At 47.3% G+C, this 15,356-nt stretch overlaps 1 protein-coding gene across 1 annotated transcript; it reads left to right on the top strand.

Moving 5' to 3' along the window:
* Window positions 1-1,336: 1,336 nt before the first annotated feature.
* On the top strand, window positions 1,337-11,706 carry ADAMTS1 (ADAM metallopeptidase with thrombospondin type 1 motif 1). Its single transcript, XM_004713107.2, has 9 exons — window positions 1,337-2,381; window positions 4,051-4,397; window positions 4,648-4,780; window positions 5,492-5,659; window positions 6,303-6,589; window positions 7,507-7,693; window positions 7,803-7,978; window positions 9,505-9,680; window positions 9,845-11,706. The coding sequence occupies exons 1-9, from the start codon at window positions 1,721-1,723 to the stop codon at window positions 10,542-10,544; spliced, it is 2,835 nt and encodes a 944-aa protein (XP_004713164.1). The 5' UTR covers window positions 1,337-1,720; the 3' UTR covers window positions 10,545-11,706.
* Window positions 11,707-15,356: the final 3,650 nt, after the last annotated feature.

Raw genomic sequence — 15,356 nt, 5'->3', positions numbered from 1 at the left:
GTGTGTGTGTGTGTTGGGGGGGTGGGGGTAACCTGGGGAGTGGTGAGGAAAGGGTGAAAACGGAGGGAGGCCTGGGTCGTGGGTGGGGGGCTGTGGAAGGCGGAGTGTGCGAGTGTGAAGGACCGAGTCTGCTCCAGATTTGAGCGGTCGTTCTCACCATTGTCCCGGTGGCTTTCCGCCCTAGAAAGCATTGTGAAACAGTTCCTTCCTCTGGTGACATTGGGCCCCTCCTCTCTCGGGTAGAGGAGCGGCTGAGCGTTTCCCTAGGGCGCAAAGGTGGGGAGGCGCAGCTTTTTTCACTCTCGTAACTGGAATGGGACCAGGGCCCTTCCTGGTGGGTAGCGGTGTGGGGGCGGGGTCCAGGAAGGAAGCCGGCTTCCTAATGTGCCCAAAGGCACAATCTCTACGTCTCAAGCCCCAAAGCGATCACTGTTGCAGCCGCCACCTCCCTAAAGTGGATACCTTACCGTTTCTGCTAGATTGGTCTACTTCTTAGGGGTGGGTGTTGATCGATGGAAGTCGCTGCTAAAGCTATGTGGAAATGAATCCCAATTCAGATCACCTAATCCGGAAGTCGGAACCAGAGTCCCCACAGAGACGTTTGAAGGTGTCTGGGGCTGAGAAGTGTTTGTGTGTGGCGAGGGTGGGTAGGGAGTTTCAATGCAAATAAGTCGTAAAATCTAAAGCCTGGGCAGTGTCCCCAGTCTTCCCACCCAAGCGTACTTTCTAGGGGAGGCGTGGGGCCAATCAATCTTACCCCGAAAAAAAGCTGGGACGAAGAGAATGCACACACCAGGGGGTGGGGATACAGTGGGGTGGAATACTTTTCTAGAAAAGGCAGCCCTGGCATCTCGCCTAGATTGGAAAGGAGGGTGCTGGGGGTAGCTTTCCAAGCAGGAAAATCTTGGAGAAAAGACCCAAGTCTCCACCCCAGCCTCCCTCTTGGGAAGAGCCGCCGGGTGTGTAAAGGGCCTACTTACAGGAGGGTACAGCAGGAGGGGGCGGGGGGTTCCCAGGAATTCGTGGTGGGGGGCCGATCCTTCTCCCTTTTGAAACCCTAGAGATAAAGAGTGCGTCTTTTGCCCTCAGACGGATGAGCCCAAGGCGCAGAGCCAGCGCCAGCCCCCGTCCCCCTCCCCAGCCAGGCCCTGCAGCGCTGCGCGCGGTGAAGCACCGGGTGAGCTCAGGGGGCGGAGTCGTAAGGGGATGAGCAGGCCAAGGGGGAGGAGGAAAGGAGGGCGGGGAAAAGAGGGGCCCTCCCCTCCCCCTCCCACTGTGGATTATAAAAGGACTGCTCCGTTGCCTGTGTCTTGCACTCACTGGAAAGCAGCTCTGAGTTCTTGGGGACTGCAAAGCCAAGGCATGCGCCGGGACTGAGAAGGCAGAGCCCTGCGAGCGAACAGTCCCGCAGTAAGACCGAGGCCCGAGAGGGGCAGCCCAGCGCCCACCGCGTCCCACTCTGGCCCGGAGGCAACGCTTCAGGCGCGCGGCAGTACCTCCACCCAGGGGACTCCAGGAGCCCGGCTGCAGCCAGCTAGCTCCTGGCGCTGGTTTTTCAAAGACTAATCGTAGTTGCTAACTTTACTAGTCCAGAGGGAGACTTGCGCTCACTCCTAGCCGGAACAATCGCCCCCTTGCACCCCAGCGTGCAGTGTCTCCCGGGGCTTGAATATTGGGAGCGGCCCCCTAAGGGTTCCGAAGGCACGTGCCAGGCACCAACATGAAGAAAGCAGAGCCGGCGGCGCGGAAGCCCCGGGGTTTGCAGCCGGCCACTGTACCCACGGTGCTATGGCTCGTGGTAGCGCTGCTGGTCTTTCCGGGCACCCGAGGGCGCCCAGCCGAGGACGACGAAGAACTGGTGCTGCCCGCAGTGGAGCGCGCCGCGGGGCAGGAGACCACGCGCCTTAGCCTGGAGGCCTTCGGGCGGCAGCTGCGCTTGGAGCTGCAGCCCGACCACGGCTTTCTGGCCCCGGGGTTCACGCTCCAGACCCTGGGGCGCAGCCCCGGGCCCGAGGCCTTGAACTCAGACCCCACTGGCAACCTGGCCCATTGCTTCTACTCGGGCACGGTGAACGGCGACCCGGGCTCCGCTGCGGCGCTCAGCCTCTGCCAGGGCGTGCGAGGCGCTTTCTACCTGCGGGGCGAGGAGTTCTTCATACAGCCGGCCCCCGCGGCCGCGCCCGCCGCGAGCCTCGCCCCCGGGGCGGCTGCTGCCGAGCCGCTGCCCGCGCAGTTCCATCTGCTGCGTCGGAGGCGGCGGGGCGGTGACGGCGCCAAGTGCGGGGTCTTGGACGAAGAAAGACTGCTCCCCGGGGGCGAGGGGCCCGAGGACGGAGAAGCTGGGGGTCAAGGTCAGGAGCCACGCGCAGAACAGCCAACAGGTACCAGCCCAAGAAGAGTTTTTCTGCCACCCCCTTTCCTTTTGCCCCTGTCTGCTTTCTCAAGGGTAGACGCCAGTCCGGCACCTTAAATGAGACAGGATGGCGCTCTGGAGTGTACAGGTGTGATTTGGATTTCAAGGTGGCGAAGTCCAGTGTGAGTTAATCACGTCCTGATAGAAAACTTAATTCCGTATGCCTGGGTAACGAATGATGAAGCGTGGACAAACCCACTGTTTTCTGCTGACCGTCCTAGATGGGAAAATTAGTAACTCTAGTCTTTCCATTTTACTCAGTGTGAGTGAGACAATTCTTTCCCATCCTTATTAATTTCGTTTTTAGCGCGCGAGCACGCGCGCGCCTGTGCCTATGTGCGCGCATGCGCGCGCCCGTGGGCGCGTCCCTTGGCCTGGTTGCAAATCTGTGCAGCGTTTTGTAATTGCTGCCTGAGCTCTCACGCTGGGTCCGGGGAACAGTGGTGATCCCACAATGCGCAGCTCACCGCTTTGGGCAACTGCTGTGTGATCCCTGTTTCCTGAGCCTCTGCCCTGACCCCCATCTCCTGACCTTTTTAGGAGACTGATGCCGACCAATGGGTGCCCTCCACAAATCCTGCTTGGGAGGTGTTTGACCAGTTGGCCCCATCTCTCCTGGCTGCCTATCCTGGCTCCAGTTTGCTGCCTCTCTGAAGGCCATAATTCTGCCCTCCTAAAATGGGAGTCAGAATTGACTGGAAGGCAGAGAAGCCATAAGAAAGGTGCCAAGGGGCTCAGTCAGTTAAGCATTGGAGCTGTTAACCACAAGGTCTGCCTTTCGAACTCACTTGCTTTCACGACAAAAGATGCACAGTTTTGAGAGCACTTCTACCTTGTCCTATAGGCTGCTGTGTGCTAAGGCAGTGGGATTTGTTTTTCGAGAGAGCAGCTAAAGGTGCTTAGGCCTTTCCGGATGCACTCTGCTATGTAATGCGTGCTCCCCAGGTCTTATCATTCTACCATTTCATCCTCTCCTCTCTTTCACTTTCTCTTGAGGCTTGTTTTGTGATCCCCCTCTCCCTTTTCCCTGCACGGCTGCTCCTTGAAGTGGCTATGTACTCATGAAACTTCCTGGGGTGGGGGTGGGGGAGCAGGCTGGGTCCCAAGCCCTGCCAAGGGCTCTTTTACAGCAGACGCTACAAAGTTAAAGCTGGAGCTTAAGGTATTTCTTGGGGCCACTAGATTGAGGTTGCTGGGCTGTGCGGGTGGTCCTTGCGCCCGGATTTGGCTGAGCATGCACCCCAGGGACCCCTGGAACAAGAGCACGGAGCAGATTCCTTCGGGCCCTGCCCCTTGGCAGCCATCCCAGTCCTACCCAGGGCTTTCCACGTGGAGACTGATGATCTCATTCAGGATTTGAGCCCTGGCCTGTGAAAGAGTGACTCAGGGCGCTCTGCCTGGCTGCGTGAGATCCAAGTTTTTACTACAGCTGGGGAAGATGTGCCTCCTTCCTTGTTCAGATTGGAGGGTTTCAAAAAGGGCCTAAACCAGTTTCTAAAAAAATACAATCTGACCACTCCAAAGAACACCAGGCCTCTTTATTTAAAGTAAAGGAGAAAATTCAAAACAAAACACAGCAGCAGTTTTTCTTAGATAGACTGCCCATGAGCAAACAAATTGTCCTTGTCGCCTTGCAGGAACTGGAAGCAGAAGAAAGAAGCGTTTTGTGTCCAGCCCCCGCTATGTGGAAACCCTGCTTGTGGCTGACCAGACAATGGCGGAGTTCCATGGGAAGGACCTGAAGCACTACCTTCTCACCTTGTTCTCTGTGGCGTCCAGGTTGTACAAACACCCCAGCATTCGGAATTCCATTAGCCTGGTGGTGGTAAAGATCTTGGTCATCTATCAAAAAGAGAAGGGACCCGAAGTGAACTCTAATGCTGCTAGTACATTGCGGAATTTCTGCAATTGGCAAACGCAATACAACCCACCCAGTGATCGGGATGCTGAACACTATGACACAGCGATTCTCTTCACCAAAGAGGTGAGCAGTGCCACCTAGGGTACAATCATTTGGGGCACCTGTTTTGTAACAAACAAATAAATATAAAGAGAATGGTCATTGATACTTTTCAATGTTGGGCGAGTTCTACAAAGTCCTCCTGAAGGACAGTTTGACAACAATGAACATAGATGCTCCAAAACCTAAGTGAAGACATCCACCTGTCAAAAAACTAGAGTCCAAGGTGAATGCTCTAATTCTATTACTAAGGATGCACCTTTGCTTTTCCCAGGACTTGTGTGGCGCCCATACATGTGATACTCTGGGGATGGCTGATGTTGGAACTATGTGTGTTCCCAGCAGAAGCTGCTCAGTCATCGAAGATGATGGTTTAAAAGCTGCCTTCACTACAGCCCATGAATTAGGTGAGTGTGCTTTGTAGTGAGAGCTAAGAGCACTGTAGAGAGCCTTGGTGGTGGTGTGGTTATGTGTTGGGCTGCTAGCCACAAGATCAGCACTTTGAAACCACGAGATGCTCCAAGGGAGAAAGACAAGGCTTTCTACTCCTGTAAAGAGTTAAAGTCTAGGAAACCCACAGTGGCAGTTCTACTCCATCCTATGGTGTTATCATGATTGGAATTGACTTGATGCACTGAGTTTGTTCTGGAAGTGCCATTTAAAAATTCAAACTGATCAACACATATATTCATTTGAGAGGGAGAGTATACAGATCATAGCTTCATAGACATTTTAGAAAATATTTTTCTGCACTTCTGAAATTGTCCATATTATGATACAAACTACAATAATAGGAACTGTGGACATTTAGACGAGTCCTCATGGCACAGCGGTTATGCACTGACTGCTAACGAGCTGCTCCACGGCAATATGGCCATCTGCTTCTGTGGAGAAGCCCGCTGGGGCTGTCTTCCTCTGTCCTATGAGTCAGAAGCTACTCGATGGCAGTGGGTTTGGGTTTTCTTTTTAACTAACACTTGGATACTTGCATGTTTCTGTACACTCCATGAAAAAAATAAATGCCTTCTAGATACACAGCTGCACGAAATACCAGTCTCGGCTGGGGAGGGAGGGTAAGTATGATCTAAATTTTAATGTGGGTTCTGGATGCTTCTTAGGCCACGTGTTGAACATGCCACACGATGATGCAAACCAGTGTGCCAACTTTAACAGTGTGGACCAGAAGACCCACTTGATGTCATCGATACTCTCCAACCTGGACTATGCACAGCCTTGGTCTCCCTGCAGTGCGTCCATGATCACGTCCTTTCTGGATAATGGTCACGGTAAGACCCTCGCGGTGCTCTTTTTAGATGGATCTTCGCTTCCAAGTGTAGGGCTGTCGTTATATGAGCTCTTGGTCTCTTCGTTGTGCTTCCTATTTTAGCTCCTTCCGAATTAATTTTCACTCCCAAGATCGTCAAATTTCACACGTGAATTCCCAGTAAAATGTTGTGCTCCAGGCTGAATAGATCCCAAAGTAGACTCTTTCAAAATGCTTGCAGAGCAGTAATTACATGCCGTTATTAACATAGCCATGTCATTTATAGCATCATTCTTAACGGGGACCCTGTGGCATCAGTGCTGCCATCGGCACTTGAAACCCAGAGCTCCTCTGCAGCTGAAAGACAGGCGTTCTACTCCTGTAAAGATTTACCACCTTGGAAACCCAAAGAGGCCATTCTACTCTGCCTTATTGGGTTGCTATGAGCCTGAACTGACTTGATGGCTGTGAATTTGGCTTCACTTTCTTATTCACGTAGACATACCAACTCATGATAGAATCTATTTTAAAATGTTCCATTCCTTCATTTTTAAATGTTTTCATTTTTGTATTATCTCCTTACTAAGTGCTTTCTGAAAATGTGGTCTCCCATGACATGTGTTCTTTAATCATTTACTCATGGCAGGCTGGCATTTTCTTTGCAGGTGAATGTTTGATGGACAAGCCCCAGAGATCCTTACGGCTCCCCTCCAATCTCCCAGGAGCTCTGTATAATGCCAGCCGGCAGTGCCAGTTTCTCTTTGGGGAGGAATCCAAGCACTGTCCCGACTCAGCCAGCACCTGCCTGACTCTGTGGTGCACCGGCACCATGAATGGGCACCTCGTGTGCCAAACCAAATACTTCCCATGGGCAGATGGGACCAGCTGTGGAGAGGGAAAGTGGTGTGTCAGTGGCCAGTGTGTGAACAAGACCGATGGGAAGCACTTTGGAGTGAGTTTTTCTACTGTCAAAAATTCATGTTCCTTTAAATGCTATCATTGAAAAGAATCAACCCCTCCAGAGAAAACAAACCAAAAATTTGCTACGGAGCCGACTGCAACTTAGGGTGATGCCATGTTTTTCACAGTAGAATTTGGCTCCCCAGTGAAGTCAAAGTACTTGAGACCAAGTTCAATCTGTGTCCTCTAGCACGGATGTAAGAATTTTTTTATTGTTCCTAGAAGAGATTTGTTTATTTACTAATGACCAAAAAAGTCCTATAATGAACCCACTACATGTTATCACAAATAACATCATTTTTTAAAAAAGGGCTGCATTTTCCCAAAAAATCTATTTTGTGGGAAGAGCAGCATTGCTTATACATATTTTTATCTTTAAAAATATATTTAATTTTTTTAATATATCAGACACTTGTACAGTTATCACAATCAATTGTATAACATTTTCTTCAGTTTTGTACTTACTGTTAGTAGCTTCCTCTCCCCCACCCCCAACTTCCCCTGTCAAAACCCTAAGAAACTATTCATCTAATTACTGTCTATAAATTTTCCTACTCTGAATTTCATATAAAACCACTAATAACAGTAACAAGATGAAACACAAGAAGGCCTCAGTCCAAAAGAAAGCAAAACATAATGAAAATAGAACAAATTAAGAATGGGTAAAAGGGAAAGCAAGTGATGTTCAATTTAAACCTAACTATACCTGTCAGTTCCCTGCTGCACTCGGTCTGAGGGCAAGGCTTTTCACCTCCATGGTCAGTGGTCAGAGAGAATTCAAGGGAGGTTATTCACTGTGGGCGAGAGAGATTATTTTTGCAATTGATTCTGTGACCCGTATTTTTTCTTTCATTCCCTAAAAGTTCTATTTACAAATTGCTAATGCTGACTCTCTGTGTGTCCTTTTAGACTCCTATTCATGGGAGCTGGGGACTGTGGGGGCCCTGGGGCGAGTGTTCCCGGACCTGTGGGGGAGGAGTTCAGTACACAATGAGGGAATGTGACAACCCAGTCCCCGAAAACGGAGGAAAGTACTGTGAAGGCAAGCGCGTGCGCTATCGGTCCTGTAACATTGAGGACTGCCCAGATAATAATGGTGAGTAGAAACAGACTCGAAGTTTGAGAACTGGGTGCAAACGCAGGGCCCACAAGCAGGCAGCTAAGGGCTGGAAATGGATAATGTCATCTTGCCGTTCTCGTTCCAGGAAAAACCTTCAGGGAGGAACAATGCGAGGCACACAATGACTTCTCAATGACTTCCTTCGGGAGCGGGCCTGCGATGGAGTGGACACCCAAGTACGCTGGCGTTTCTCCAAAGGACAGGTGCAAGCTCATCTGTCAAGCCAAAGTCACTGGTCACTTCTTTGTGTTTCAGCCCAAGGTAGTTACATTTACACTGATGATCTCCCTACAAACCAATGTTTGGACTTGCTGTCTATCCATTCAACCTTTGGTATGCCTTCTGTAATTTGTCTCTGAACCTGTACTCACTTTCAAATGAGCAACTAACTCCTTGGAGGTTGGTGTTGCTTTGGATAGGTGAGACACTTGACGCAAGCACTAGTGATTCTTTCAACTGTGTGGCACAACAATTTAGTTCTGGGCTGTGGTGGTTCAAACATACCCAGCAGCTCCATGAGAGAAAGAACTGGCAATTTGCCCCGTGGGGATGACAGCCAGAAGCCTGCGGGCCGTGTAGTTTGTCTCACGGTTTCACTATAGGTCAGGATCAGTTTGTTGGCACCTAACACGATTGATGGAGCCGTGGTGTTGTTGTGGGTGACCCATTGCACTGCAACCCGCAGGTCAGTTGTTGGAATTCAACAGCCGCTCCCCAGGAGAAAGGGGAGGCTCTCTGCTCCCATGGAGTTACCATCTCAGGAAGAACGCCTTCAGGGCAGCTCTGCTCTGTCCCAAAGGTCACTGAGCCCGAACTGACTTCTTGGCAGTGAGAACAACAGTAGCATACAAGGAAAAGTCTGGAAAAATGAAGGGATTCTGTATAGCGGGTTACACATATAACTTATAGTTAGATAAATTACATATTAAGTAACACAGCAGCCAATGTTAGGGGAGAGTCCAAAGTATGTACTACCGGGTATCTAGCATATGCCAATGGCCTTGTTAAAATGGAAGCCTGCACATTGATAGGAGCCCTGGTGGTGTAGTGGTTCCACACTGGTTATGATCCACATGATCAGCATTTTGAAACCACCAGCAGCTCCATAGGAGGAAGACTGGGCTTGCTGCTCCTATAAACAGATGCAGTCTCCAAAACCCACAGGGGGTCGCTGTGAGTCAACCTTGACTCAACAGCAGTGCATGTAAGTTTTTTTTGAGCATTGATGCTTAATAGGCTTCAAGACATATATAAGATTAGAAGCCTCATATTATTTGATGTGTCATTGACACTATGAAAATATTCCTCTATTGCAGATTGAGCAAGTCATGGCTTAAGCAACTACTATTGCCTGGTATTATTCTGGGTCCTGAAGACCCAAGAGTAAACACATGGACAAGGAAACTGCTCTTACTGACCTTAGCTAAAGGGAAGATGAGGAGAGTAAACAGATAACAACATGAGAGAATTTGGTTTGGTGTTAGATGTTTTAGTGCTGTGTTAAGGAGTCCCAGAGGCACAGTGGGTAGACTGCCATAAAATCCTCCGCTGAGTCCAGTTCTCCTGGTGGTCATCAGTGAGAAGCCATCCAGTGGCGACTGGTCATGGTGATTGATTCGTAGTATAGATCAGAGACAGGGAGAGTCTGCAAGGTGTATGGGAAGGACTGTTCTAATTAGAATGGCCAGGAAAGCAGAGAACTAACATTAATTGAGGAAAACTGTATTACCGTGGTGTCGTCTCTTTCCCTTGGTAATGTGTAATGGCAGATACGTGTTTTTTGCCAGGTGGTAGATGGTACTCCCTGTAGCCCGGATTCCACCTCTGTCTGTGTGCAAGGACAATGTGTCAAAGCTGGCTGTGACCGCATCATTGACTCCAAAAAGAAATTTGACAAATGTGGCATTTGTGGAGGAAACGGATCCACGTGTAAGAAAGTAACAGGATCCGTCACCAGGGCAAAGTAAGTTTAAATGATCTAGCCTTTAAAAAGATCTTATCATTCAGATATAACTTTTATACTGCTCTGGTAAAATAATTAAATATGAAAAACCATTATCAGGCCTTCGCATGCAGGGTTTAAGCTGGGGGATGAGAGTTCACTTATTTCCGTCTCTGTCCCTGCAGACCTGGATACCAAGACATTGTCACAATTCCAACTGGAGCCACAAACATTGAAGTGAAACAGCGGAACCAGAGGGGATCCAGAAATAATGGAAGTTTTCTTGCCATCAAAGCTGCCGATGGCACGTATATCCTTAATGGTGACTTTACCTTGTCTACCTTAGAGCAAGACATCACCTACAAAGGTACTGTCCTGAGGTACAGTGGCTCCTCTGCGGTGTTGGAACGGATCCTCAGCTTCAGCCCCCTCAAAGAGCCCTTAACCATCCAGGTCCTTACTGTGGGCAACGCCCTCCGACCGAAAATCAAATTCACTTACTTTGTGAAGAAGAAGATGGAGTCTTTCAATGCAATCCCTACCTTCTCAGAATGGGTCATTGAAGAGTGGGGTGAATGTTCCAAGACATGTGGACTGGGGTGGCAGAGGAGACTAGTGGAATGCAGAGATATTAACGGGCAACCTGCTTCAGAGTGTGCCAGGGAAGTGAAACCAGCCAGCACCAGGCCCTGTGCAGATGTGCCCTGTCCCCACTGGCAGTTGGGGGAGTGGTCACCGTGCTCAAAGACTTGTGGGAAGGGTTACAAAAAAAGAACCTTGAAGTGTCTGTCCCATGATGGGGGGGTGTTGGCCCACGAGAGCTGTGATCACCTAAAGAAACCTAAACATTACATTGACTTTTGCACAATGGCAGAATGCAGTTAAGCAGTGGCAGTGGTGAGGGCAAAGCCAAGTGTGGGAGGGCTGATGCTCTGACACAAAGAAGGCTGGAGGGGCCCAATGGACTTTGCAAGTCAACAAGGAGTGTCAGCGAGATGGGAGCATGGGAGTCGGTGGAAAAGATGTTTGATCATGTGAATATCCCACCACTTACGCATTTGATAGGATAGGAAATGGGAGTTACTAGAAGATATTCAAGTCCTAAGCGATTAGCGTCGTATCTTTCGTTACATCTATTGCAGACTAATCAAGAAGAAAACGTAGCCAAAATACACTTAAGAAAGATTACAATCCCTGTTGCCTGGTACCAATTAAATCCTTTGTATCATGGGGTTTGGAAAAGGAAGAGCAGGAGATGGATGAGATTTGGCATTTAAACATGGCCTGCATTCCCTCACTAACACACAGGGTGGGGCTGAGGGTGGGGCAGGGATGGGAGTGCAAATAGGGTCTGGGACCAGCCTTGTTGATGCTGTTGTGGTTTGAGAGAAGAGTTTGCACCCCATTTCCTACCAAGAGTTATGAGTTCAGATTGCTCAGCCTGAGAGGTGCACAGCCAACTGAAATGGCTCCAATGCGTTCATCTTTGCCTTTTTGTATCATCTTCACCTTTATTTGTGTAATAAGTTTTTTGATGAAGAAATAATTACATGTAATTTGTAAGGATACATTAAATATCCAGAGGCCAAAGACAAGGAAGTGAGGTATCAGGTGCTGTATAAAACAAGAGGAGCCGCAGTACATTGGGTACCTCTGCCTTTCTTTCCTCCTGATGTAGGCTTGCCTTTGTGTGCACAGGAAGGAACCAATGGGTCTCAATAAAGCCAGTCAGATTACACAAAAGAACGTAATGCCAGAAGACAAATGGGGGGTGTGGAACAGGTCCCGAGTGCTTGGGGATGTCAAGGTCACTTGTCTCATGGTGTGGAGGGTACTGAGGGGTAGCAGGTCCACCCCCAGAAGCTGTTCCAACAGTCATATCCTGGTGAATGTCTGTCCAGCTCTTTAACAATGATAGAGAAAATGTCTTTTTCCATATGTAGATAGTAAAATATGTTACTATACGTTGTATGTACTTTATAAGTATTGATTTGTGCCTTCCTTCTAAGAAGGATTATAATTGGTAATAAATGCCTATATGAACATATTTATTTTTATACTTTCTTTATAATGATAAAATCTTTAAGTTATACCTCTTTTGTAAAAGGCCATATAAGATAGAGTATTTATGCATTATATGTTACTAGAAATAATAAAAGAACACTTTTTGAAACTGTGTGTCCCATTTTCTTGACTAGGAATTAATCCCTGGAAAGAAATCTGTGACACAACTCTTGCTATTTGAGAGCTAAAGTTTTGGGTTTCCTTAACTGATGTGGGTTTCATAAAAGAAAGCATACCTGTCTTTGTGAGGCGTAGATTCCCTACGAAACCATCCAACAGTGCACCCCAATGGTTGGCAAACAGGCAGCAAAGAGCTAGGCTGTAAATAGTTTTAACTTTGTGGCTCATAGAGGCGATGTCACAGCAACTCAACGCTTGTTTTCTCATGAAAGCAGACACAGACCAGCCTTAACTACACGGCTGCATTCTAATTCAACTTTTCATAAGTGAGTGTTGGATCCGAACAGAGTTTGCTGGTCTCGGGTGTATACCCTAAGTTAAATGAGAAAGGATTGGGCTTCTACGGGCATTTTAAGTTTGTCTTTCGCACAGTTATAACACAAATGAAATCATGTAACAATAGTTAAGCGATTGTGCAGGAAATGATGCCTAGTCAATAGCTGGATATGGTGAGGCATGTGTGGTCAGCCAAAACCTCCAAATGTTTCACCCACTTGTCAAAATGCCAGGGGTGTTTAAAAAAAAACCTGGAGCACCCAGGCCACTGCTTTTTGGAATCACTATATTTGAAATACTAAATGGTACATTGGCGACTTTGCAAATTCATACTGCTTCTATAGCAATACCATTTCTCGCAGGAAACAGTTTATTTGCAGGAAGACTTAAGTTATATGGTCAACCACAGACATTTCCAGCTTGACAGTTTTTAACCTTGTTTTCACTACTTAGAATTATTGTCACTACTAATTCAACATAACATGTTAATGTCACACAGGGACAATAATTTCTAATTGTTCCTCAAATTACTACGTGTGCTCCTGCTCTGAGCAATTGAATGTGAGGTTCGGGAGTCAAGTGCACAGTTGCAGAGCCCAGAGTCATGTCAGTGAATTAATGAGTGATGGACCAGAAAGGTAATTCTCAGGCCTTCCCCCATTTGGGGAGTTTTTCTGGTTCCACAAAACTTATTTAGCATAATAGTTAGCCAAGCATCCCTGTGGTATAACATGCCTGTCCTTGACACCAGCATTTTTTTCTCTTCTTTTAAATAATTTCATTTACAGCTCTTATCACAATTCATATATCCATCCATTGTGTCAAGGACATTTCCACATTGCCATCATCATTTTCAAAACATTTTTTTCTACTTGAGCCCTTGGTATCAGCTCCCCCCTCCCCCACCCTCCCTCGCTCATAATCCCTTGACAATTTATAAATTACGATTTTTTCATGTCTTACGCAACCACTCTCTCTTCACCCACTTTTCTGTTGTCTGTTCCCCTAAGGAAGGGAGGGTGGAGTTATTTGTCAATCATTGTGATCAGTTCCCCCTTTCTCCCCCCAACCTTCCCCTTCCCCTCCTGGTATCCATACTCTCATTATTCGTCCTGAAGTGTTTACCTGTCCAGGATTCCTCATGTTGCAAGCTCTTGTCTGGACCCATGTACATGTTCTAATGTAACCGGATTTGTAAGGTAGAATTAGGGTTATTACCAGGGGAAGTGGGGGATGGAAGAAATAAAGTACTAGAAGAAAGTTGTGTTTTGTTGGTGCTATACTGCACCCTGACTGGTTCATCTCTTCCTTCTGTAAGGAGATGTCCAATTGCCTACAGATGGGCTTTGCGTCTCTATTCCGCCATCCTCATTTACATCGATATGATTTTTGTTTTGGGTCTTTGATGTGTGATATCTGATCCCATCAACAACCATGATCACACAGGCTGAACACCATAATTTTCAATCAAGGTTATCTACTTTATTATATACTATGCACTATGGTACAAACCCCATAGTATGTGACATGGGCGATACACACAAGAAATCCCCTTGTCCTTAATTGTTTCACTATTTGAGAAAAGGACATGAACATACCTGAACTGATAACCACTGACATAAGTCAGTTTTGGACCTTGCCTAATTTATGGATGCATTCTTTCTCATTAAAAGGCTTAGGTTGATTTAATGGAGTAAGTTGAAGTTGAGGAATGAAGAGAGAGAATCGTTTGGAAGATTTTTCAACTGCCCTCTTTATTCTTAGCCCAAAGAAATGCCAACTTTTTGATACTGCTATATATTTTTTTACCTATCTGCTGGTGAAATGCTGCTTCTGCCAGTAAACTGAGTAGTTTAAGATTATCCATATTTTGGCAGCAAACAGGTTTGTTCAAAACACACAACCATGCTCTGTAGACTTTAACCAGGAACCAGCATAAAAAGGAGGAAGGTTTTCTGGTATCTTATATTGTGAATATAAATGATGAGCTGGAATGGCTACTAATTACCTAATTGGAGATGTGCTCTATGCTAACATTTTTATAGCATTAAGCATTAAGCCATCAAGCAAGAGCAATTTTTCCCATCAGAAATCTCATACCTTACTTCAGAGGACAGCACTAAAGCTATAGCTCAGGGAGAAGGACATGGGAGCAAATGAAGGGGGAGGAAGAGAGAGTAGAGCACATCCTGGCCCACCAAGCCTTGAGGACCATATCCCTGCTCAGAGCAGCCAATGCACAGAGAGGACCATATGGCCAGCCCCACAATGAGACATGACATTCCTCATGGAACTATAGCCCTACAGGGGACAACACTGGAGACACAGTGTGGGAATTGCACCCGATCTGACCCCACCGCACCGAGGCAAAACACTAAGGGCATGGAACAGAACAGCAAGGGAAGCAGAGCAAGGAAGTCCTGAGGGAATACCAAAAATAGACTTTGGGGCGAGGGCGTGTAACCCCAACAGATTCGACCAGAAAACACTCCTAAAGGTCAACAAACAGACCTTGAACTATTTACAGGCTTTTCTTTTCTTTCCTTCTTTTTTTTTGTCATTGGTTTGTTGTTCTTGTTTTGTTTTCTTTTGTTGCTTTGTTTTGCTCTGTCTTGTTTTTGTGCATATTATTATCTTTGCAGGTCTATCTAGATAAGATAGGCTGGATAAACAATCTGGAGGAAAAAACAGCGGGACTGATGTTTCCGGGGGACATGGGAGAGGAAGAGGTGGGGGAAAGGAAGTAGTGTTAACAAACCCAGGGACAAGGGAACAACAAGTGATCCAAAATCAGTGAGGAGGAGGGTGTAAGAGGCCTGGTAGGGCTTGATCAAGGGCAATGTAACCAAAAGGAATTACTGAAACCCAAATGAAGGCTGAACATGACAGTGGTACAAGAGGAAAGTAAAAGGAAATAGAGGAAAGATCTAGGAAGCAAAGGGCATTATTTTTCATTTAATCGTTTTATTAGGGACTCATACAACTCATCACAATCCATACATACATCAGTTGTGTAAAGCACATTTGTACATTCCTTGCCCTCATCATTCCCAAAACATTTGCTCTCCACTTAAGCCCCTGGCATCAGGTCCCCATTTTCCCCCTCCCTCCCCGCTCCCCCCTCCCTCATGAACCCTTGATAATTTATAAATTATTATTTTGTCATATCTTGCCCTG

Source organism: Echinops telfairi, unplaced genomic scaffold (genome assembly GCF_000313985.2).
Source record: "Echinops telfairi isolate 266 unplaced genomic scaffold, ASM31398v2 ScPeMD7_7469;HRSCAF=8507_0, whole genome shotgun sequence".
NCBI lineage: Eukaryota > Metazoa > Chordata > Mammalia > Afrosoricida > Tenrecidae > Echinops > Echinops telfairi.
The sequence above is the reverse complement of the archived record's forward strand: the minus strand, read 5'-3'. Positions and strand labels throughout refer to the sequence as shown.